This window comes from Mus caroli, unplaced genomic scaffold, assembly GCF_978045245.1.
Source record: "Mus caroli unplaced genomic scaffold, Mus_caroli_1 scaffold_2, whole genome shotgun sequence".
Classification (NCBI taxonomy): Eukaryota; Metazoa; Chordata; class Mammalia; order Rodentia; family Muridae; genus Mus; species Mus caroli.
Window position 1 is genome coordinate 162,799,054 of NW_028227257.1, and position 25,271 is coordinate 162,824,324.

General features: G+C 44.4%; 1 protein-coding gene across 1 annotated transcript; it reads left to right on the plus strand.

The window, feature by feature from the left end:
* The first annotated feature begins 6,076 nt into the window (after positions 1–6,076).
* Positions 6,077–11,202, plus strand: Skida1 (SKI/DACH domain containing 1). Its single transcript, XM_021156974.3, has 2 exons — positions 6,077–6,186; positions 6,422–11,202. The coding sequence occupies exon 2, from the start codon at positions 6,535–6,537 to the stop codon at positions 9,250–9,252; it is 2,718 nt and encodes a 905-aa protein (XP_021012633.1). The 5' UTR covers positions 6,077–6,186; positions 6,422–6,534; the 3' UTR covers positions 9,253–11,202.
* The last annotated feature ends 14,069 nt before the right edge of the window (positions 11,203–25,271 follow it).

Genomic DNA, 25,271 nt, shown 5'->3' on the forward strand with positions numbered 1-25,271 from the left:
ATTGTTGTTCGGCTTCTGCTCAGCAAATCATTACTTAGTCCAAGTAAAGGGCAGATTTCTATAGGCATTTGATGGAATGAGTGCATTTTCCATAATATGTCCTTTGCCACGTGTTTTTAAAAACAAACAAAACACAACCACAGAGAAAAGAAGGAGACAGAAGTTTGAATCGAAATGTTGTAGAACAACTTTAGCCAAAGCACTTATGTGGAAATTACTAGTATGGAATTGTCAGGATTTGAAAACTAAGGTTTTCTAAGTTAGCAGACTTTATTTTTACTCTATAATCACAAAATTAAAAGCCAAATTTTCTTAGTGGTATTTAGTGATCATCCTGATGGGGATGAGAGTTCCTGACCACGTTTAAATCTGATCATGATGTGATTTGCTGATGTCATGAATATGAAATGATACACATCCATAAAATCAAACTTGTGATTTTTTTTTTAATCTCCCTCTTTTTTTGGGTGTTCCCAGTAGCTGAAAGTGGAAGACAGTGATTGGCTCCAGGGTTCCGAGGAGGAGGATTTGGGCTGAAGCCAAGGGAACAGAACCAGAGGATTCCCTTTCCAGGGACCATCCCACAGCTTCTGTGTCATCTCCCTCTTACTCTGGGTGCTCAGGATTTTAGTGTATCTTCAGCAGACCCTAGCTAGGCCTCAACACTTAGTATAATCACTTGTTTCTCCAAATTTGGCCTCCGTGTAAAATAAACAAAAAATGTGGGTAACCCCACTAAATGTTGGTTCTTGTGATCTGTGTATTGTTTAATAGGAGAAAGATGAACTCTACATTCTGTGAGTTTGTCCCCTGTGTTCAGGATCACTTATGAAAGCTCCTTGTGTCTCATAGGAAAATATTGCAACAAAATAAGATAATTGGGGGGAAAGGCAGTTGCAGTAGGAAAGTGGCTTTTCTCTGATAGCATTTAATTGGAATTAAAAGATTCTTAAGCTGTAAACATTCTTTATTTATTCAGCACACATAAGCAGGCATTGTTTTATCACTACCATAATTATGGTGTCCTTTAAACTGGCTGATAGCAGGAAAGATAAGGGAATGTGGCTGCAGATTCAAATCAAGTCTTACTCCTCCCCCCACCTTTCTTCCCTCCTCTTGTGTATGCCCCCCCCCCCTCCATTCTTTCCTTGGTCACTAGGGTCCCCACAGCCCTTGAGATGAGAAAAGCAGGAAGATTGTGGCCTGGCCATTTCTTACATCATGGAAGTGATTTGTACCACACTCCAATTTAATGCAATCTGTAACCTCCTTCTCTCCTGTGCTTACAAATGTTTAGCTTGCAATATTCAGTATTCATATCTGAAGGGTTGCCTAGTGCTCACCTGCATAAAATCTCATCCACTAAGGTCTCCAGCTTTACCTTTGTCTAATTTAGAAAGCACACTCTTAGGGCTTTTTCAGAACAAAGCCTCACAAAACCCCTTTACCTCCAAGGATTTGCAAATTTATAAAGGCTGCATTGAATTCTAGATGGGTCAGGGGGCAAAAAAAGGGTAGAAGGTCACTGCATTCTGATTATGGGTCAATAGACAACATGGCATATACTCTGTGTCCCAAAGTTCTGTTAAAGACAGGATTTTTTTTAAACGTCTAAGAACAGAAGGATGGGCCTATTGGAAGACTTGCCCTGATATATTTGAATGAGATTTTTTAAAAAAGAAGAAAAAGGAGTTTAAAGAAAATATGCCAAGTTATAGTTTATTCCTCATTTTAGCTAATTATTCTTCTCCTCTTACCATTTTCACCTCCGAAAAAGGAGAGAAGACAGGATGTCAGATAAGTTTAGCTAAAGAGCTGTTTAGTCTGTATTGTCCTATCTCTTCAACCTATTCAGCCATATGAGACTTTATTATTTTAAACTTATATTATTATTATCATTATTATTAGACTTTAGTTAACAGTTTAAGAGATTTCTCTTATTCTTCTAACCACTGTGCCTACATTGTTGGGCCCTTTGTGATATTCCTCCCTCTTTTCTGTCTGAATTCACTTTGAACAAAATGTACCCAGCAATCACTAAAACAAATGTATATGGTGAGGAGTTAGCCGGTGGTGGTCGTGGTGTGTGTGATCCTCATTTAAATTATGTATGTATGGGGGAGAGCTTGGATGAAAAAGGATTATTTTAATGCCCTTCAATACTTTAATTATATAACAGTTGTAGTGTAGAAATGCAAAAGTACTCTTAGGTTTTCCTTTAGATTTTCAAAAGAACTTTCCCCATTAGTAAACTTGCTGTTGCATTTCCCAGCTAACCCTTTAAAAGACTGTGAATGCCTTGTGCATTACTTCGCTCCAGAGGAAAGAGGTCAGACTGAATTGCTATGGTATTTAAACATAAAATACAGTGAAAATAAATCAAAATAGAGCATCGGAAGGTGGATTTAGCACACTCATATGGGATAAGTAAAGACAAATATGTTCAGATCATCACAGTCTATCACTTTAAAAACTGAAAGTGCTGCTTTTTTTTTTTTTACAATAAATGTAGAAATAAGTGAACATTAAGAATACACTTGAAACTGTATTTGCTACAGAGGATTTTCCTTTAGCAAGCAGCTTTGTTTTCAAAGCAAGAATACTTTTCAAGATACTGTAGAATTTGTATTCCAACCTGAGTAAATGGTCACATTTCATTAACACACTCAATGGGTATCACATGCATTATGATAAATTCAGTTATCCCCTAGACTTACACACACATACACATATATGTACATGTTCATTTGAGCATATCCCCCCACATATGTACATATGTTTGAGAAACATAGAAGTTGATATATCCTCTTTTAAAAAGAATTTGAATACAGTCCATCATCTGAATTGGGTTCATCTTTGATTGCAGAGGCAGCTGACATGGTCAACAAATTTATCAAAGAAACCCCCTGGCTTTTGAAGAATAGTACTTCATACATCTGGATCTGCACATCCAGGCAAACTAAGTAAATTATTGCATAACTTTAAGCATAATTGATAACAGATACCTTTAATTTTTCATCCCTATTCTTTTGACCAGCTTTCGCATTAATAATCTAAGCCATAAATGTTGGTAGCTATTGATCGAAATCCCCGGTGTGCATGCAAATCCATCTTAAAGTCCCCTGCCTTTCATGTGCAAGCGCTCAGGGGCCTCTGCTGGGTCTTTTTATCGGATCGACCCCCAATGTGCCTGGAGAAGACCCCGGATATGCAACGTGTGCTGATGTCCCTAAGAAAGCTGTCTGTCACATTCTGTGAGTGTGTGTGTGTGTGTGTGTGTGTGTACCCCCAGTGCTGGAGCCTTAACACACACTAGGATAGAGAAGTTACAGGAACAAAAGAATGTATTAGACAAAAAGACAGATGTGTACTACGCGTGTTTACGATGTATAAATGTAAAGGCTCATCTCTATGTGCATACAGACACTTTCTAAGTAGTACAGAGATAGCTCCCCAAGCCCCTTGTTCTTTGCCTTATTTCTAACTGATCCCTCAGATTAGACGTTCAGTTTAAAAATAATGCTCAGTATTGTACTCATTTCCAAAAGCACCTATATTTTCAGTTTTAAAAGGTAGAGAGAAAAGATAAATTTGAAATGTTTACTAAAGCTTGCTCCCATGTGCAGGGGAACTAAGAGAGGGGGGTGGATCTAAACAAGAATCAGGAACAACTCAAAGGACCTCTCCCCCCCCAAAAAAAAGATGCTGTAGCCAACCTTTTTAAATGTCATCTTAGAGCCCCCACACATACTTTTTTCTTTCTTCTTCTTCTTTTTTTTTTTTTTTTTTTTTTTAGTTTACTATTTCTTAGCTGTTTGGCTCTTTAATCTAAATCTTATAGCTGGAGGAGGGGAGTGGGCGGGGGGTGGGTGGGATGGAGAGGGCTGGCACTATATAAGTGCATCAGGAGGAATTTTAAAACACTGTTGTTGGCAATAGAAAGGCTCTGGTCATTCAACTTTAAAACAACAAACACCAGTATTTGCTTTGCCTGGAAACTTAGATTTCTGCTTAAAGCTTGTGCATTTGGCCTCCTGTGAAAGTGAAAGAGAAAAACTCAGTGTGGTAGAACCAGATGCAAAGAAAGCCAAGTCGGTGGATGGTATTAGCTGTGACGAGGCATTGTTCATTGCTGCCTCTCGGTTACGTTTAAAGCCTGAAATATCACGAGATCCATTCAATGGTCCTTCCCTCATTCAAGGGACAAAAATGTAATTTACTGTAGCTCTGATTTCTTGGATGGAAATGCTAGCCTTAGATTTCAAAGGCAAGAACTAGACATCGCGGTTTGTACACACATTGATTAAGTTGAAGAGCGGCGATTACATCTGTGCTGAGAGCTACAGTAGTCCAGGGCTGACTTTTCAAATCCCAACCTCCTGAGTTACAGACCCTCTTAAATAGACTTCCTTAATTTCCGGATGTACTTCTTAAAATTCCCAATCTCTTCAAAATTCCTGGGAAAATTACAAGGAAGATGAGGGTGGGGGTGGGGAGCCATGGCCGAGAGACTTCATCTTGTCAAGCGAACTACCTTTTTGTATGTCTGATTTCTGTTTGTTTGTTTATTTTTCTTAAGACTTTTTTTTCTTTTTTCCTTTTCTTTTTCTTTCTTTCTTTTTTTTTTTTAGTCATACCTACTCCTGCTGGCCAGATCACAGCAGGGGAAACTGGACCTTTTGAATATGAAGAAAGAAATTATTGTGCATTTTTTTTCTTACAGGTTCAGAAATATCCGTTTACTCTTTAAGTTCATAGATGTGTCTATTTTGGGAGAAGGAGGAAACATGTAGGTGCCTGGGCTGCATTTATGCTGGAGTTACAAATACGGAAGAAGATTTTGCTGAATTTTGCAAAGCAGCCAACCACCCATCTGAGATCCTACAAATGCAAGTGGAAAGACCCTTCCTCTCACTTGGCAATATTTTGGATATCCTTGAAAACGACAGCAAGCCATGCTAGTGACTAAGAGGTTAAACCAGACTGATATTCATCCAAAGTGATTTTTGTTAAGACAAATGCCTGGCTTTCACAGGGGAAACATGGGAGCCGTGGAAGAGTCCTCTAACCCTCCAGCCAAACCATCACCAACCACTGAAATGGTCTGCACCGTAGAGCAGCACTTTCTTTTCATTGTTTTTATGTAAAACTTCTGGAATCACCTTGGGGAGCCTTCCATTTTCTTCCCTTTGCTGCTCCCTGGAAATCTGACCTGTGGACAAGCTTCCAGCTCAAGCCTGTGCTGGACACTCTAGAATGACCTCACTTCTACTCCAGGCTAGTTAATGGTGGAAAGTGTACTCATTTCTGGCTTATCTGTGCTTTGTTATGGGCCTGAAGAGAAACCACCTTCTCCCTGCCCCACTCCTCAGCAAAGAAGCGAAATCCAATTGAATTGTTACATGTTCCTGAGGTGGAGCCTCGAACTGCTTTCTTGGTCAAATAACTTTGTTTCTGGTTGTAAAAGGGCATGGGGGGTGGGGGGACTCGAGAGAAATTGCCAACGTAAGTCTGTACTGGGCTGGGTCACCTCAGGGTTTAACTTTGGAGCTCCCAGCCAGTCTCCTCCACTCCCAGGCTATTCTGCACGTTTTCCCTTAAGCTTCATTTTCCAAAGAAAAGAAGGGTGGGGTATATCTATTTGAGCTTGATAATGTTTTTTAAATGCTTTCCTTTGAAACGATAATAGCTGTATCGGTAAAATGCAAATAAAGCAAAAATAGGCAGTATTTCTTTAAAGGGGAATATACGGTTCTCTCTCTCTCTCTCTCTCTCTCTCTCTCTCTCTCTCTCTCTCTCTCTCGTACATACACTGCTTCTGATGAAGTCTGTGAGTCAGGCTGTTTCTGAGCTCCGATAGTTTAATGGAAAGATTTATATACCGGCTGTATTATTTACTTTGGGAGGGGAGGTGGCAGTATAAGGGTATGCTAATTAGTAGGAGATTTTGGGGGGAAGGGGTGGAATATCAATTTTTATTGCATCACCTGTCAGGAGTGTCCAATCAGCGTTGGCTTTAGGGGAATTAATTGATGAAGGTGTCTCCGGACGAGCTCACTTCACTCTGTCATTTTATTTGTAGCTAAAGCAGCGGCGGGAATAGCAGCTGCATTTCTTTTCTCTTTCTCCCTTCACATTCCATTATCATAGTGCTCCAATGGAGAAGGAAGGAGTAGCGGGGCCCAGGTACTGATCCGCATCGAGGACTCAGACCAACACACTGGCAGAGCTGAAACCGGATGGTCTTTTCCCTCTTTTTTAAAAAAACGAAAACCAAAAAAAAAAAAAAAAAAAAAAAAAAAAGCGAGAATCAAGTCAGTGTAATTTCTTGGGGTTTTTCTCCCCCCCCCAGCCCCCCAGTAATTCGCCTAGAGTTTGGCACTCCCTTCGCCGGGAATAACAGTCTTTGTTATTTTATTAGCAGGATGCCTTGAGACACACGCAGCATCTGGCGGAGGATTAACATACATACATGTGTATGTATGCGTCACGTATATATTTACTGCAAATGGTGGGGATCATTTAGTGCCCGAGATGGGAGACCTGAAGTCAGGTTTCGAAGAGGTGGATGGCGTGAGGCTCGGCTACCTCATCATTAAAGGGAAGCAAATGTTTGCTCTCTCCCAAGTCTTCACAGATCTGCTGAAAAACATCCCGAGGACGACCGTGCACAAGCGCATGGATCATCTGAAAGTGAAAAAGCACCACTGCGATCTGGAGGAGTTGCGGAAACTCAAAGCAATCAACAGTATCGCCTTCCACGCGGCCAAATGCACGCTCATCTCCCGGGAAGACGTAGAAGCGCTCTACACATCCTGCAAAACCGAGCGTGTGCTCAAGACCAAGCGAAGGAGAGTCGGTCGGGCCCTGGCCACAAAGGCGCCGCCGCCAGAGCGCGCCGCCGCCGCCAGCCCCCGCCCGGCTTTTTGGAAGGACAAGCACCAACTTTGGCGGGGCCTGAGCGGAGCCGCGCGGCCCCTGCCAATCAGCGCGCAGTCCCAGCGTCCGGGCGCCGCCGCCGCGCGCCCCGCCGCCCATCTACCTCAGATTTTTAGCAAATACCCCGGCTCCCACTACCCGGAGATCGTTCGCTCGCCTTGCAAATCCTCTTTAAACTATGAAACTGCCCAGCTCCAGGGAAACTACGTCGCCTTCCACTCGGACCCGGCTTATTTTCGGAGCCTGCTGTGCAGCAAGCACCCGGCTGCAGCCGCCGCCGCCGCCGCCGCTGCTGCTGCCGCCGCCGCCGCCGCCGCCTACTACCAGACTGCCGGGCCTCAGCCCAAGGCGGCGACCGGCGCGGGAGGCCCAGTGAGCCTGACTTACCGCTGCAAGCGCAAGCGCGGGGGCGCCAAGAACTGCCTGCTCACGCCTCACGCCGGAGCCCGGCGCCTGCTGCTGCTGCCTAGATCCTACAAAGCCAAGGCGGCGGCGGCGGCAGCAGCAGCGGCTGCTGCTGCGGCGGCGGCGGCCGGGGCCACTTGCTTGGAGAGGTTTCATCTGGTCAACAGCTTCTGCCCGCCTCCCCACCACCACCATCACCATCACCACCATCATCATCACCATCACCACCGGGCCCAGCAGCCAACGCCGAGTCACCACCCCTCTCATCACCACCGGCCGCAACCCCATCTAGGAAGCTTTCCCGAGAGTTGTAGCAGCGACTCCGAGTCCAGCTCCTACTCCGACCATGCAGCCAATGACTCGGATTTTGGCTCCAGTTTGTCCAGCTCCAGCAACTCGGTGTCCTCAGAGGAAGAGGAGGAGGAAGGAGAGGAGGAGGAGGAGGAAGAGGAGGAGGAAGAGGGGGGCAGCGGGGCCTCGGATTCCAGTGAAATCAGCTCGGAGGAGGAGGATTCGTCCACCGAGTCAGACTCCAGCTCCGGGTCCAGCCAAGTGTCAGTGCAGAGCATCCGTTTCAGGCGCACCAGCTTCTGCAAGCCTCCCAGCGTGCAGGCGCAGGCCAACTTCTTGTACCATCTGGCCTCCGCCGCCGCTGCAACCAAACCCGCTGCTTTCGAGGATGCCGGCCGACTTCCCGACCTCAAGAGTAGTGTCAAAGCCGAGTCACCAGAGGAGTGGAGTCTGCAGAGCTGGGCTCCCAAAGGGACTCCGGTGTACTGCCCGGCCAGCTTGGGGAGTTGTTTCCCAGAGATAAGAAAAGATAGGGTATCTGAGATTACATTCCCACACTCTGAAATATCCAGTACTGTAAAGAGAACTGACCTGACAATTAACTGCCAGGCAGAGGGGGCCTCTTCACCTAGCCCAAAGACAAACAATGTATTTCCACAACAAAGAATACTCCGAGAGGCTAGGAAATGCCTACAAGCAACTCCTACTACACACTGTGCAGAAAACAGCACAATAGCTGCTAGGTTCTTAAATAATGATTCGTGTGGAACAACAGCAAATTCAGGAAAAGATTCCAAAATCCCTCATTGTCCTGAATTTGCTACGGATTTACCCTCTCCTCAAACTGATCCCAGAGTGGATACAGCAGCAGCAGCAGCAGCAACTAAAGCTGAGAGTCTCTGCACTGACACAGGTGACAAGACATTGCCATTTCTGCACAATATTAAAATCAAAGTAGAAGACAGTAGTGCTAATGAAGAATATGAACCTGATCTTATTACAAATAAGCTAAAGTGGGAGTGCAATGATACCGAGGGTGAGTTTTACAGTATGACTGAGAAGAAAGAGGAGGGCGCCTTGTTACCCACAGCCAAGGAAGGTTTTGCATGCCCTGAGAAAGAAACGCCTTCCTTAAATCCACTGGCTCAGAGTCAGGGCCTCTCATGCACTTTAGGATCTCCAAAACCTGAGGATGGGGAATATAAATTTGGTGCCAGGGTGAGAAAAAATTACCGGACACTAGTACTGGGCAAACGACCAGTCCTTCAGACACCTCCAGTCAAACCAAATTTGAAATCAGCTAGAAGCCCTCGTCCTACAGGTAAAACTGAGACACATGAAGGAACACTGGATGACTTTACAGTTTTAAACAGACGCAAAAAGGTAGCCAGCAATGTAGCATCAGCAGTGAAAAGGCCATTTAATTTCATGGCAAATTTTCCTTGTCCACCTTCACTCATTATTGGGAAGGATGGGGATTTGTGGCCAGCTTATTCCTTAAACACCACTAAGGATTCCCAACCTCCTCACAAGGCCCATCCTATATGGAAATGGCAGCTGGGCGGTTCTGCAATACCTCTTCCACCTAGTCACAAATTCAGGAAATTTAATTCATAAAAAATGTTTTGGAAGATATTTTCTTGAACCATATTACCTTCCTTTTGTTGTAAACTGCACAGGATGGCTTGTACCAAGTCCATTAATGGTGTTACACCCCTTTTGGAGTCCTGGTTTATCGCATTTTGAAGACAAAAATCGGATTACTTTTTTTTTTTTTTCCCATTGCGGGTTGTTTTTTTTTTTATGGTGGGGGAGGGGTGGGAGAAGGGTTGGTTTACATACCACAGACTACTTCAGGCTAAAGACTCAAGTAAAACTCAGTTATTATGGTAGAGCTGGAACACTTTACTGTTTCAATGCTAATAATGCACCGGTACCTCAATTCAACTGCTACAAATAAATGTCAAAAGGTTGAATAATAAATATTACAATGAGCCATTAAGTTTATGCACTAGATTTCAGACCTGAAAGTGTAACTGGTATTCAGTGAAAGTTTGTTAGGTTATATGGTTACACAATGAGGTAGCAAGAAGTTTCTGTGAGCCCAAATGTAATTTTCTGGAGCTCTTATTTGTGGGATGTCTTTTTTTTTTTTTCTAAACCCAGATTCCCTTTCCAATAGTAGTTGCACTTAACTGGTTTTTGTTGTTGTTGTTGTTGTTGTTGTTGTTGGTTTTTTTTTTTTTTTTTTAATGGAAAGACTGGGGTCTGAGTCCTGATTGGATGCTGATTTAAAAGCTGCCCATTGTGTGAGAAGTAAAAAAAAAATACTTTTTTTTTTTAACCTTTACAGTCACTCCTTGCAACTGGAAAAGCCCCTTCTGCGCTCTCACCCAAACATTTAAAATAGGATGACTCTTGCTGTGCTCCTGCTTGTCTTCTGATCTGAAGATAACTCTTCAAGCTTTCAAAACAATTAAAACATTTCTCTTAATAGCAGGATGTTTAATGGTCTAACTCATCCTAGTGTCCAAGCAGTAAATACAACCAAGAAAAAGAGTCATAATACCCCAAGTGAAAAATAACTGATTTCAGGGCTTTTTGGTATCAGAACTCAGGCACTTGGATTTTATTACCTTATGCTTTTTTTTTTTTTTTCTGCATCTCTCTAAACTTCTGTTTCAGGCCATCCTGTGTATAGAACAGGAGAGTTTCTACTGCAAGTGACAATCAGAGGTGACTATCTATATTTGCACTTAAAATCAAAGTAGCTCCACATGCAAGTGGTCTTAGCCCTTGGTGAGGCCATGCTGGTGGACTGTGTTGTAAAGATGAGAGCAGTAAATCAAAATTATGGAAATTTGCACTGTTGAAAAGCATGCTTTAGCTTTATTTTCAATTAAAAACACTGTTTAAAATTCCTGGTTCCATACATTTCTACTTATTCCAGATTGAAGAAGGGTTAACAAGAATGAATGGCTTTGTTGACATTTTCACTTGTAATGTTTTTGCCTGAAAGAAATGCATTTATTGGGTGCAGTGTTTTGTGGTAATACTTTGTGATGAGACCAATCAGGTTCTGGGCACAACACTGGCAAACTTCCTCTCAAATAACAGAAAAACTTTTCAAACTTGTTATAGGCCAACTATTAAAAAGTTTCAGATCTAAGAAAGTGAAGCAAAGATCAGTTGTTATTTTAACGAAAGTTGAATCTAGTAATTCTTGGATCACCAAATTATGTATCTTAGATCCTGGTTATCTTTAGTCTAAGAGGTTGCATCTACAGACCATAAATCACAAAGCAAAACAAAACACCACTAAGATGTTTACTGTGTGAATTTAAAGCATTATTTCTCATGGAAATTCGGCTATTTATTTTCCTTAACCTTTTAATTCCTACCCCCTTTGAAATTTTCCTCTTGACTATAAATGTTTCAGATAGTTCTGGATGGTCTCAGACCTAATTGCTGTGTATCATCTGTGGTTTTCCTCCTGTTGTAAAGGACAGAGGCTGAGAATACCTGCATCCAAATACATTTGGATGGAGTGGACAGATGCTTTGAACTGCCTTCCTTCCTTTTCTTCTTGAATGTTGCCAGATGTAGGCTCACTGGAATTTTTTTTTTTTTTTTTGAATCACAGATATGGTCAAAGAAAAATTGGGGGATGTTATTCTTGAATTCATGTTTGTATATATTTCCAAACGCTAGTCCATAGTCTCAGTTAAAAGTGCCAGAAATCCGAACTGGCTTCTGAGCTCGAGTCCATTCCTCTTTGGAAGGCAATGAAGAATTTAGGGACAGTGAGTTGTCTTTATAAAGAAAAACAAAACAAAAAACAAAAGCAAAGCAGTCTGTAAAAAGTATGACACCACCCAGGGGAAGTCTGTAATTTCCATTCTTTAATTAGTGACAAGACGAGAAAGTTCAAGTACAGAAACTGCTGCATTTAGACTAGGACTTTCCATGGTGGCTACAGACTGTTTCCAAATTATAAACTGAGAATCTATTTTAAGTCTACAGATCTTGAGTGTGGAAGATTGTAAGATGGGATAAACAGAAATTAAGACAAATATTCCATAGAATTTTGGACAAAATATGAGGCTGCAGCTTGGACACTTGGTCCCCAATCCTCAGAGAATTAGTAGGTTCAGCTTCTAGGAGCTGCTAATGAGCAGAATGGGGGCTGTGGCATACCAGAGTGATCAAGAGGGAAGATGTTGAGTAGTCAACATAAATTTTATCCCACGGTGTTCCTGTAAGACATTAGCCACAGCAAACCCTGAGTTGGGGTTTCTGTCAGGAAAGTTTACCACATAGTAGGTCTTAGTGTGCAAACAGAAGGTAGTCTTTCAATTCCTAGTAGCCCTCAGCTGCTTTCCCATCCTGCTGTGGGAATTAGTCCCAGAACAGTTTATTTTATTTGGGTTGTTTTGTGATTAAAGACAATTTCTAGGTCTTTCTCAGCTGCTATAAATGTCACATTTGTTCAAAAGTTAAGCCTTACTGAGAGAAAAACAAAAGTTCCCTCCATTGACAGGTTGAATTTGTACATCTGAGTGTTTTCAGGGAATAGGTTTGTTCCTTTAAGTCCTGTAAGGCTCTAGGGCCACTAATTTCTGTGTCTAAATTAGCTCAACAGACATGGGGAAAGTGTAAGAGAAATCCCTTTCTCTGATTTTTTGGTGAAGCAAACTTATTACTGGAAATTTCCTGATAAGCCTGTGAAGTGAAGATTTAATTATTTTTTAAAGAGATGTGTGTACTTTCCTTCCCAGTCAGGTTATCTGCCTTATAGAAAAATATAGTTTTCCCCCACCCCCTAACTGTTTACTTTTTAGAATGGGTGTCCCTTGCTCTTGCCTTGCTTGATCACAGTGGAGTAATCTCAGTAATGGTTGTTTATTTGAAAACCAACAAGGAGCCCCCACTAAACAGCAATAACACAAACTAGATGGGCTGATGTGTGGGGTTTTATCTTATTTGTATCTGGGTGACTTTCAGTGGTCTAGAAATTCCTCAAAGTTCTTAACTAACAAGTATTAGGCTGGAAATTTCTACTGATATGCGAATGGGAGTTTTGTTTGCACACAGGAAAAGATGTGGGTAAAGTAATTCCTCGAAAACATTGTTTTTCTTTCAAAGAAAACAAAAATACTCCACGGTGAAATTTTCCTTAAAAACAAAACAAAACAATAAAACAGCACCTATGAAAGAAAGAAACGTGACTTGCTTCACCTTGAAAACATCTTCCTGTTGAAAAGTACATGTGGAGAAAGGGGTTTCCCAGGACCAAAACAGGAAGGAGAAAACAAAAATTCAAGGCTCCCCATCAGCTAAGCTCAATAAATTGGCAAGGAGAAAACAGGGCACCTACTTTCAGGAATCCACCCTGTCACCCCTGTTATCCCCAGGACTCTCCTTTTCCCTGTGAGGAAAAACCCTTCCTTCTGCTGTGGGCTATGGTTTGCTCCCTAGGCCAAAGGGCATTCTGCAAACCAGCCTAGGGGTTGGGTATGTAAGGCATATCCAGGAGGTGGGGAAGGGCCGAATTTTACCTGTTTAGCAGGCCCTCTTTTGCTTTAAAAAAATGGAAAAGAGGAAGGGGGGAGGCAGCTATCAGTCTTTGCCCATGCCCTAGGCCCCTGCTACTCTAGCTCCTTTTCAAACAGTGGAGGCCTCACAAGCTCCTACTTTAAAAGGCCTGAGATGTTTTGCATGAAGCCCTCACAATAGGGGTTGAGGGAATTGACAGTTTCAAAAACAAGGCCTTCAGTCCTTTCCAGCTGCCGGGGCCCGCTCTCCCGCACCAACTCCTGGTTCCTCTCTGCTGGTGGCGTCCTCGGCAGTGCACAGCCTCCCTTCCAGCCCTCAAGCCCGCGCTCAGGCCGGCCCCACCCCGCCCCCAGGCTGTGTTTGTAAACAGGGGTCAGTGGCCAGGGGCTGCTGGCGCGGGCTTCAGGCCTATGGGCCTGAAAGGAGAGACCAGGAACTCTGGAGCCGGCCAAAGGCTGCAGGCAAAGGGCTGACGGGGTGGCCAGGGTTGCTCTCCGCAATTACCGAGCTCTGGGCACTTTATTGACCCAGAGCATCCCTGAGTTCTTCGACCAGGGCCACCATCATCACCAAAAAAAGATGTTTAAGTGCCGCCATTTTGCATGGTGGCAAACATATTTCTTTGTGACTTTTTTCCCGCCTAGATCATGCTCTCCTCTGATCGTGTGACGATTTCGCTCCTCCAGGCAGAAGAGCCTGCACCTCATCCTGCGCGCGTCGGCCACCTAGGGCCTTCTCCCCAGCCCATCAGAAACTGGCCTGCTCCCCCCCCCCCCAGTTTGCACTTCTTTTGTGTGTCCTGAAGTCATCGCCATCCCTGCACTTGCAGTCCTATATTTCTCACCTTCTTGCCTGCTCTCATTCCTCCTCCCCAGGCAAAAGGGACCCAGATCTTTGCATCGCTTTGCGGATTTTGAGGCCTCCAAAATGCGCTTGTGAGAGGCAAGTGGCAAAGGGACTGGGCCAACATGGCTGCGATCTCTTCTTGGGAAGAGGCTCAGGAGCAGAGGCCCAGCGTGTGGGGAGGGAGCACGCTAGCCAGGCCTGGGGCAGCTCCTAGCGTGGGAGTAACCTGGGGCCAGGCCTGCCCGCTTTGGCTCCGTGGTTCCCATCCCTTGGAACTTCTCTCAGTGCATCTGCAAGTGGAATGATGACCTGGAAACGGGAAACGTGAGACAGTGACCTGGAAAACCACCCTGGGCTGGGAGGTTGGAGTGCAGCAATGCAAACAAAGCTGCTCCTGGGGAAGAGGGAAACAGAGGTGCTCCGCGCATAGGTCACAGGAAAGTGCAACAAGCTTGTTTTCCCTGGTGTTTAAAATGCAGCCCCAGTTGTAAAGTGTGTGAAATTACGCACTGGTCTCTTAAAGAGTGCCTAATTTATAGTAAATAGCAAGGTCTTTGTAAATGGCTTTATTATGTTGTTTCTTGTTAATTGTTGAGAAAAGCCCCATTGTTGAGTGTGAAAGCCTTTATGAGCTAACCTGGGCCTCGGCGCAATCAGAGGGCAGTAAATGGCCGCTCGACCTCCAAAGCCTCACGCGAGGGCCAAGAGGACTGCGGGGACTTCTCGAGGCGCTTCCTTGGCTAGGAAAGAAAGTGACAAGACTACCCAGCTTTTAATTAACGAGAGAGTGTGTTTTGAACTCGTGAGCACCCGAGAGCAGCTGGCTGAGTGCGACCGGGGGAACGTGGCTAGCCAGGGCTAGCCAGGGCGGCTGGAAGGCCGAGTCCGGGCCTGGGCTCCCCTCCCTAGTCACAGCCCGCAGGGGGTCGCGCCTCGCCCGCTGGCGAGCGAGCTCCGGGCGGCCGCTGATTGGAGCCTCGCTGGAAGGCCTTGGATCCCGGCTTTGTCTCTAGTTCTTCTCCAGCCGCGGGAAGCGCGAGCGCCGGCCCGTTCCGCCTCGGTGGCAGAACCTCTCCGAAACGCCTGCCCAGCCCAGCCGGGGAACTGGAGGGTCTTCAGCCTGAGCAGGCTCCGGGGACGGCTCCAGGCCCCTACTTGGGCCTCCTTGTCTTTTGTTTAAAGAGCTCTCTCCTTCCCTCCCTCTTTTTTCTCTCTTATGAGCGGTGACACACACAGTCTCTTCATTAGAAACCTGCAAGGGATTCAGAAAATGAGAGAAATGAGGGAGAAGTTTGGTTCTGTTTGTTTAACATGGAAAAATAATTTCTTTAATCTAAGATGAAATGTTCCTATCTCCTCTTCCGGTCACCTCCCAGTCCCTGTCCAGCCAGTTAGGACCAAGAACCTGAATGGCCCAAACCAGGCAGGTGCTGGGTTCATTTCTAGAACTTTGAGGACAGAATTCCACGGGTCCTGCTGGCCCTGAGAGGGCTGAGGGGCAGGCAGACAGTGCCTCCAGGGCTGGGTCCCGCGGCCTTTCCAGGGTCTTAGGACCTGGTGGGTCCAAGGGAAAAGCAGCCTGACGCCTGCCTTGCAACCTTTCGCTCTGACACTACAGCTAGAAAAAAAGCAGATTTTTTTTTTTCTTGAGCCTCCACTGGTGTCAGAAAACCTGGCTTGGGTGGACTGTGAGGGTTTGGACATTAGCTGATGCAAATCACAGGGAAATGTTAATTCCAGTGAGGGAGAAACCCTGTGTTTAGCTATCTTCCTTTCCCTTCTTAGCTGGCCCTGCTTCCTTCCGCACTCTCGCTCTCACCAAATTAGCTAGTCCATGAAATCCCCCTGGGTTTAGAGCACTTGTTTCGCGGATTGGCGTACAACCCATATTAACTATGCACTTTCTGCTATTCCTCTTGTGACTGTCCCTGATTCTTCCTTCTTTGCGGAGAGTATGAGGCATTTTATTTTAGTCAATCGATGCGCACAAATACTGGGATAACACAACCCACACATCTGCGGTGGAGGCTGCTTTCAAAATTGAGTTTAGGGATCAATACTAAGTCGGAATGCTCCAAATTGCATGAATTCACCAAATTCAAGCCTTGGGCTCCCAAGCCCTTTTCCTGAGTAATTAACACACTCACAGGTTATAGCTGTGCATCTACACTTCCTGCCTCTCTCAAAACAGGATGCTTTCCTCCTGTGTATTTGGCTTTACCTAAAGATCACTTGGTTTGCTTTGAAAAACACGACCCCCAAATTAGTGGTGCCAAACCCTGTCACCACCCTTCATGCTGATCTCCTCACCTTATTTTTCTAAGACCTAACAGTAGCACTTAGAAGTGGGCTAGTGGATGCTCCACAAACCTTTGCCCAACTTAATATTTCACTCGTGAGGGAGCAGCCAACACTTGGCTCCCAGGATTTCTAGATCTGTGTGATATTAGAGTTACAATACATGCCAAGCAATACTTCGTTGGATGATGGTTGGTTGGTTTTTATGGCCTGGATCTTAGCCACATAGACTGGTGTCTAACTAGGGGAGATGGACAGCAGTCGTCCCCTGTTGCAAAGGACAGTGAGTTTGACCAGAGACATGATTGGCTTCTGAACAAGAATTAGAAGAGCTTGCAGCCCATAAAGACTCTCTCTCTCTCTCTCTCTCTCTCTCTCTCTCTCTCTCTCTCTCTCTCTCTCTGTGTGTGTGTGTGTGTGTGTGTGTGTGTGTACAAACAGGTAGTCTGAAAAGAAGTATCTAAGAAAAACCACCAAAGAATCTAGGTTTATAGTGCATTACAATATCCCAGTTTTGAAGCTCATGTCTGAGTCTTCCTTCAGGTTAGGTGTCTGGAAGAAGACAAAAGACTCTTGTTCTGTCCCCGGAGGAACTGGGAGTCAAGAAAAGCTTTGAGGTTCTCCAGAAGGAGCCACTCTTCTAATCAGAGCTATCAATATGTCTGTGTTTAACCCTATTGGATAGAGACTTAGTAGACTTAGACCCTAAAATAGTAGCAGCTTAGCAAGGAGCTCACAGATCTGTCAAAGCCTTCCCAGGCCGGAAGCTGGGGAGGAAGAGAGAGGGAAACACCATTTGTGTGGAGACCATCCTCTTGACTAAGATGACAAACCAACCATTTCAACAGAACTCTCTTGGAAAGTTACTGAAGAAGCATTCAGAGGCACTGGAAGGCTGGAAGCGAATTTCCATCCTTAGTGCTTGCCTCCTTTGGGTTAGCTCCAGGAAAAAACACAATGCTGTGGTAAGTGATGGTCTGTGGTGAGGCACAGCGTGGAAGAGGGACTGTGCCAAACTTAGCAGCCACCTTGCCCCTCTCCTGTGAAAGTTGGATGTCACACAAATGCATAGGCTACAGCTTGCTCAGGGGCTGAAAGGGCAAACTTCTCAATCTCTGAAACACCCTGGAAGGGCCTGGACTCCTGGATCTGCCAGGAAGAAAAGCATGACTCACACTCATCCTCCTCAAGTTCCCTGTTTTCCCTCCTTGCAGATGAATACCCTGATCCCCTGATCATCAGCAGGGAAAATGTCAAAGGGTAGTTTGCTTCCAAAGATGCGGGTCAAAGGAAGGCTAAGCATTCAGATTTTTTCATCTCTACACCTATTTGAATTAAAAACTGCATGTTATAGTAGAAATTGCCATAGACAGGCTTATTCCCCCTTTTCCTGTCTGTCTTCCCTTTTTTTCTTTTTCCATCCTCTTAGTTCCCCCCATTCTTTCCCCTACCTAACCCTCACCCTCAGGTGGAAGCCTTTCTCCTGGGGTGGAAAGAAAGGAAGAGCTAGACTTACAGTAGAGTTGAGAGAGGCGGTATGGAAGCTGTGGTCATTGCTGCGCTTTCTTGCTGGGATGAAGGGTCAGAGCATCCCAACCTCTTGTCCCCCAAATGCTGAGATGCTCTGCTTTGAGTGTGGCAAATAGCATGTATACCACACCCAAAGAGCTCCATTCCACGCGCGCACACACACACGGCTATGAATCTGACACAGAGTGCATTGCCAGATGCAAATGTACAGAGGTGCTTTTAATTTTGTTCCAAGTGTTACACATCATGTGGCAAATTGGCCTTCAGAAAGCCAATTTTATTTTTTTCTGTTAATAATAAAAGACTTCTTAAACAAGCTTAAAGTATGTGATTGAGAATTAAGAGTGTACATCTTTATGGCTCAAGTGTTTCTTATCTGATTTTAAAGAGAAGACTAATACACTTTTTGTTTTTTTAATAAGGAAGGGTTTTTTTTGTTTTTTGTGTTTTTTAAGTGGAAGAGTTTGGTTAACATTAGAACTGTCCAGTGGTTCTGCTGTTCACATGCGTTTAAGAAAATAATAAGAACATTTAAATCCTTTAAAAATCCTTTTACATTTTTAATGGATCATGAATTTTAAAAAGTAAGCTAAGGAAATTCGTCATATACTCTTACCATCTTCTTGATAAAAATTATCTATGAAATGTCCACTTTCCCTAAACTATCAGCATTTAATATTATCTTAAACATTTCAACCTGTGTTTGTAGTTGTAATATGAGATTACAGTAAAATACAAGGGAAACATAACTCATTTTGTGAAACTTACATGAGGAGGAAATATTACTTATTTTGCAGGTGGGTAACCGGGATTCTAAAATCTTGTCACTTGCATTAATCTCTTGTTGGTCTGACCTGGTTGAGATCTGACACAACAGAAGGATTTCCAGATGAGCTGAAAGCACCCTGATTGTGAACTCCCCACAACTCTCTGAGCTGAACTTTAGTGTATACTTCAAGACTGGTCTTAAATGTGGTCTTCAATGGGAAGAAAAGTGCAAAAATTTTTTTGTTAAGGAAAAGAAAATGAGGAACCTTTTAATAAACCATTGAGTCCAGTTACCTTCTATAATGTGAATGGAATCATTATAGCTGGCTGAGCCGTTGACATGGTTTCTTCATTCAGGATCCTGGCCAAAGGAATAGCATGTCAATGTGTAAAATTCTAGCCAAAGATAAGCCATTACAATGGAAATCGCAATGTGCAAAGTCTCATTGAAGCCAATGAAATTGAGTGTAATATCCATACAGCATTCTCATCTGCTTGCTCCAGGATTTAGTATGCAGCTCTGCACTGAAATGAGATTATGCATATAAAATGCCAATATAGAATACACTGCCCAATAAAACATTAGAAGAGCAACTTACAGCCCATAGACATGGGCTTTACTTAAATTTGAACTTCATATACAAAATAAACCAGAGCCCCATCAGAACACTAAATCTACACCATGGCCTCGGTCTGGATTTCCATGCTTCTTTCTGCATGACTCCCCCACCCCCTCTCCTATCCAAACACAATTCTTTTAAGGGCACTCTTCAAATCATCTAGCAATTCCCAAAGGGAACCCAGGAGTCTCTTAAACTGCCTTTCTAAATCAAAGGGCCCCAAACAATGTAAGTGCATTTTTGACCAAATACATATATTTGTATGTGAATGGAATTATATATACATATATCATATATACATGTACATATTAGAAAGCATTTGGATCTGAGAACCTATGGTTTCATTAAAAAGAAAAGAAAAGAAAGAAAGAAAAAAAAAGCCCAAAGGCACCAAAGGGAAAAACACCCCCACAGTGGATTACAGGGTTATGGGACAGGTCACTAGGAACGGGAAATAAAACTCAATGTTAGGTTTGGTCTGTAAATTATGCACCTTTCAGGAAAGGGGGTTGAAGGTCTCTTCACTCAAGGGTTTTTTTTTTTTTTTTTTTCCCATCCATTTTGCTATTAATTCTTAACTCTTGGTAGGCAGTTCTTTAATGAGGTTGTTTGTGGCAGGTTAATTTTCTCCAATCTACTAAGCTCCTCATTTTCCCTTAAGTGTGCTGTTGCCCAGAGCTTTCAGAATTGTCCATACTAGAAGAAAACAGAATAAACATGCTGAAGTTGTCTGGGTGGGCTGCGAATTAAAGACGTTATGTGGACAGATAAACAGAGGGCCTCGGACAGATGGGAGTGGGAGGGTAGGAGCCAGGCTGAGTTGAGGGCAAGAGGGAGAGAATTCCGTCTTAGGAGAGCAATGACCCTAGGAGTGTAATATATTAAATATTGCAGCGATCGATTTCAATACCCCAAGTGGACACGGGAATAAAAATTCACCAACAAGCTGAAGTGATTAGGAATGCTTTGTTGCAAGGGAAAAATGTGATTTTCTTCAAATCCTTTTTGTTCAGGTTAGAAGAGGCCCAGACAATCCAAATGTAAGCCCCAGACTCCCAGTTTGGGATATAACCCTAAAGGTTAGTCATATCTCGATGGTACTTCTGCATAGTGGAAAGATGAGCTGTGTACCAAGGAGGATTAAATAGCAGCCACAATTATGGGCTGGTGACTCCCTGAGCTTTCCTCCCAAATCAGAGAAGAGGACATTTTGGAGAGCTTTCCCTGTGAGTTAGTCTTTGTTTCAGCTCTGGGACAAAGCAGTGGCTTGTACAATTCTTCTTTCATTAAAATCGAAGGGGGGAAAATACACAATACGGTTAGCAGAAGGTTGGTCTACTATACCAAGATGTGAAAACCGCATTTCCTGTTATGTAGGAGAAAAATATTTTCAGTGTCATTCTAGGAAGAAAAGTATGAAATTGTCATACATATAGGCACAGATACCTGCTACCACACATGATTTTATTACTGGTTTTCAAATTGAGTAGGACTCTTGCATTTAGATCCTCATGCCCTGAGCTGTTCTCTCTCCAAGTCCAGGAATCTGCTTAGGGATTTGGGGTAGTCATTGTGGAGGCTGCTTGGAGCAGGGGGATTGTTTTCAGTCACAGACTAATGGGCAAAGCCTGGGCCTTACACACTGGGGACAGCAAGTCTGCTGCTAAGGACACATTGCTGGATGCCTGCAGGTAGCAGCAGCAGCAGCAGCAGCAGCAGCAGCAACAGCAGCAGCAGCAGCAGCAGCAGTGATAGCAGCTGCCTCCTCCTTCAGTGTGGCCAGGCTACAAATCTAGGAAAGAAACACAGCACTATACAAAGGATTTCTTTAATGAGGAAGAGTTCCTCAGATGGTGCGCTGGGGATGCTCCAGCGTCTCTTTCCCTATAAGATGCTTTCTCTTTACGTAGTTCTTTATGTGATAACTGGGCATTGGAAATGCCACACACACATACACACACACACACACACACACACACACACACACACACTAGCATTCCTTGATAACCCAGACACAGACATCTATTAGAAGGTCCGAATCAAGCTGAATTTCTGCATTGGGCAGAAGCAGACCTCTCTGGCACCCTGCTCCCCCCTACACACACAAATTCTACATCATAAGTGGTCTAGTCTTGTATTCATCACAGTGATGACTAGCTCTCACTTGCAAACATGGCCCTAAGGACCAGCTGTATTTCTGTGAGTGCATCTCCTCATCATGGAACAGACCAGGCAGGAGAAGGAACCCTAAGCTTCCTCATTTCTTTCAATCTAATTCGGGCTGAACATGGTGGGTTAAGGCTGAGACTGGTTGTGTAACAGAGCACTTAGGTTCCTGCAGCTTGAATCTCCCAGGCTTTCTGTGAAGAGCAGAGCAGCTACAGGGAGGCTATTATGCCCCATAAAGCTGTTTATCTCTCTTAAGCTACATGGCTCCTTCCTCTCTTAAGGTTGTGTTCAACCAGGTTCAGGTGTGAAATGTCACTCAGGGACTTGACCTCGAGGAGGTAGTTACTGAGGCCGGGTATCTCTTCCTGAATGTGGGGAAGACTGAATTGGGGGACATTTGGGTAAGAAAGAGCTGTTGTGAATCCCATCTTTTATTTTTGTACGCTGGTCCCTTTCTGCTTGCTTCGGTCTCTTTTCTTCACCATCTTCCTCTCTATTTTGAATCATGTAAGAATATGTACAAAACCAGGGCCTGCCTGTGCCTAGGCAGAGAGGAGAGTTCTGAGATTTCTGGTGTTATGTGACTCTGGAGAAATCTGGAGAGAAGGCATCTCCCAGGGGAAGACACGTGGTGGGGGCCTTTAGTCTCTGGTCACTGTGGTACACCTACTGAGTCCAGGGCCAAGGCTCTGGACTGGACTCTCCAAAGCCTGCTTGGTATAGGTACCTGTTGCTTGAAGTGTCTGAGGAGTCGTTGGGTCCCTAACCTATTGTAAGTCTTAGACTTTGGTCATGTTCCCCCTGGGGCTGCTGGATTCACCTGTCATTATAATCGCTGCCGAGAGTTCGTGACAAATCTCTACAATGTGTGTCCGCACAAGGGCGCTTAAGGTTCACTGGTCTGTGTGTCGAACTTTGCAAAACTGCAAATCAGCGAGAAAATTTGTCTATTCTTGTGAAAGGAGATACAAGTTGGTACTTAACGTGGAAGCAGGAGAAAGAGGGGTGGGTGGGTAGGGAGCCTAGCCAAAAGCCCCACTGTAATCTCCAGAACAATTTCATTTCCTCTGCAACACCCTGGCTACCCTGGCCCAGGCCTCAGAAAGGTCAAGGAGGAGATGGAACTGAAGGATGGGGTTGGGTGAGGTGAGGGGCTAAGCCCTCAGCCAGGTCGCAGGTGAGAGCAGGGCAGGGTGGAGCGGAGACAACTAGAAGGAAGGACGGGGGAGGGGCAGAAGTCTGACTTCTTCCAGAGGGGCTTTTCCTCAGGAATTCGCACGGCCAGCCTCCCGGGCGGCTTGCTGGGCTCTCCCCCGCCCCTTCTCGCAGAGCTGGTCGCAGGGAGCTCGGGTTTCCTGCAAGCCCTTGGTGCCTCCAGGCCGCCGGCTTTCAGCTCCCGGAGAGAGCAGGCCTTTCCCGCTTGCTGAGAAAGGGAAAAGCGCGTGCGGCGCGGGCGTTAGCGCCGGGGAAACCGGATCCTCCCGGGGATGCTCAGCCTCCCTGCGGAGCCGGCTGCAGCCAGGGGCCCCGGGTCGGACTAACAGCCTCCGAGACCTCCATGCCGCTGCTCAGAAGCCCCGGGTAGCGAGGACAGGAAGGCCGCGGGAAGCTTTCCCTCTCTCCTCCGAAGGGGAGCCTGGAATTTAAAAAAAAAAAAAAAATCTTTTACTTTAAATTGATCGATCACGACCCTTCCGAGAGTGGCTCCACCTTCTGTCCCCACCTCTGCGGCCTTCACTTGTCACCTCTGCTCGAAGTGTGCGCGGAAGACGCGCGGGCCGTGTGCGTGTGGCAAAAGGGTGTTGCAAGTAGCCCGAGCCTGCGAGGCTGTCGCGTTTGCATGAATTCCGATCTGAGAACCCATAGTTAGAGGGTTGATTCCTGCTTCCTTACCCATAACCCTGTAGGTGAAAGTCGCCATCGATCGCTTTTCCCCTGACATCTGTCCCTGCAGGCCTGCTTCCCTGTAAGGAAATGCTCGCAGGAGCCGGGCTCCATACCCGCTGCCTTCAGGGAACTGAGGATAAAGGCTCGAGTCCTCCATGAATTAAGTTGATTATTAATTTGGGCTGTTTGGAGCTGGTAACACTATAGACGCCTTCAGCTTTGGGAATTGTCTCAGGGCAGGGACACAGGCACGAATGACCCAGAATTGTGACTGGGAAAAGCGAGTGAGTTCTGGGTAGAGGTTCCCTGAGTGGGCAGGGGAGAAAGCTTCCTAGTGAAGCTTAGTTCTTCCCAGTTCCCAAATAAATTCTTAGTTAACTAGTGTAAACACATCAGTATTATTAGATGGGTGAAACCTGATTGGATGTGGGGGCATGTCAACTGAACCCCGCCCTGTAATACTTTCTTAGATGACAAATAAGCACTCTTACAACACGAAAATAGAAATGTAACATTCGACTGGACTGAATTAATTTTTGACGGATTTACGGCATGATTTTCTTTCAGGAGGTATTCCTTGCTTTTTTTTTTTTTTTTTTTTTTTTTTTTTTTTTTTTTTTTTTTTTTTGTCCTATCCACAGTGCTGTCCAAAGATAGAAATATAAACAAGCTCTCTGCCTTGCGGAAGCCCCTTAACAGTATCTCCCAAAGAAAGATCAAGACACTTTGTGAATTTTCTCCAGATAATGCCTCATATTCCGAATGACTGATCAGAGAACTCCGGTATTGTTCAATAAAATGAGAGGAAGGCGAGTGACGTGGGAGCCGAACAATGGCATTTCTGAATCAGTTTGCTTGATTGGCATTTGGGAGCTTCATGACCGCAGGGAATAGGACTCATTACTGTGAATACACCAAAACACCAACCGAGATTAGAACTCTAGATCCTGTTTTAATCCCATTTCAGCCTAAATTATAGTGGGAAAATATAAGATCCAAGAAAAGAGTATTACACCACCATAGACTGGCCGAAAGTTTTAATTGTAGTAAAGGAGAAATTAAAGAGTGAAGCTGAAGCACTTTCCAACAGTTTCAGGACTAGTGCTGATAATTAAGCAGGATGCTCAGATGGGTGGAGTAGAGTCGAGTCTAAGAATATTGATGTGGTATAAAATACTTCATACTTACTTGGGATGACACGTGCTTGGAGAAAGATATCACAGGGTTTTCCTAACTTTGTACATATGAGAAAAACATCATATAGCCCTTTAGATTGGTCAAAAGGCAGGGCCATTAGCAAATTCATGGTGAGAAATAACTAGACACTTTACAGTTAGAGTCTAAATATCCGTTGTTATTTGGAAGACTTTATTACTTTGGAGAGGATTTTATATTAAGGCCAAAAGTTGTACTAACACTAAATTTAGCCCAGAAAACTGCAGTAGCTGTTTTTCAGTTCATGTTAGAAAGGGGGAATGTGTTTTGCAGTTTTAATAACAGAAAGGTATGAGCTAATGCAGGTTGTGGGTTTGATCAGAGACTGGTGTGTGGCAACCACTCTACAAAAATTTTGATTCTTTAATGGAATTCGTCTTCAAATCTTAGAAACTTAAAATATTGAAAGTCTTAGGAATCATGTATTAAGCTGAGTCAATTGACTACAGCAAGGAGACAAAGCAGCAATACAAAGATACATATAGTCTTGTATTTTAGCAAGTCACAGCAAAGGAAAATGTGATTAGACATGAAGGCAGAGGTGCAAATTCACCTCTAATAATGGAACAGGAAGAGTTGCTGCATGGCATAGCTTCACAGTCATTCTGAGGGGTGGGCTTTAACAAGCAGCCTCTGTTGCATGGGAACTGGGACTCTTAAGAATTATTTTTGCATCAAGAAGGGACTAAAATTATTAGAAGCTCAGTAATCACCAAATAAACTCCAAGCTTTGAGGTTAAAAACAGA

What these genes read in the sequence shown, in the direction of transcription:
- Skida1 (XM_021156974.3), top strand. Translation starts at nt 6,535, where the DNA reads ATGGGAGACCTGAAGTCAGGTTTCGAAGAGGTGGATGGCGTGAGGCTC.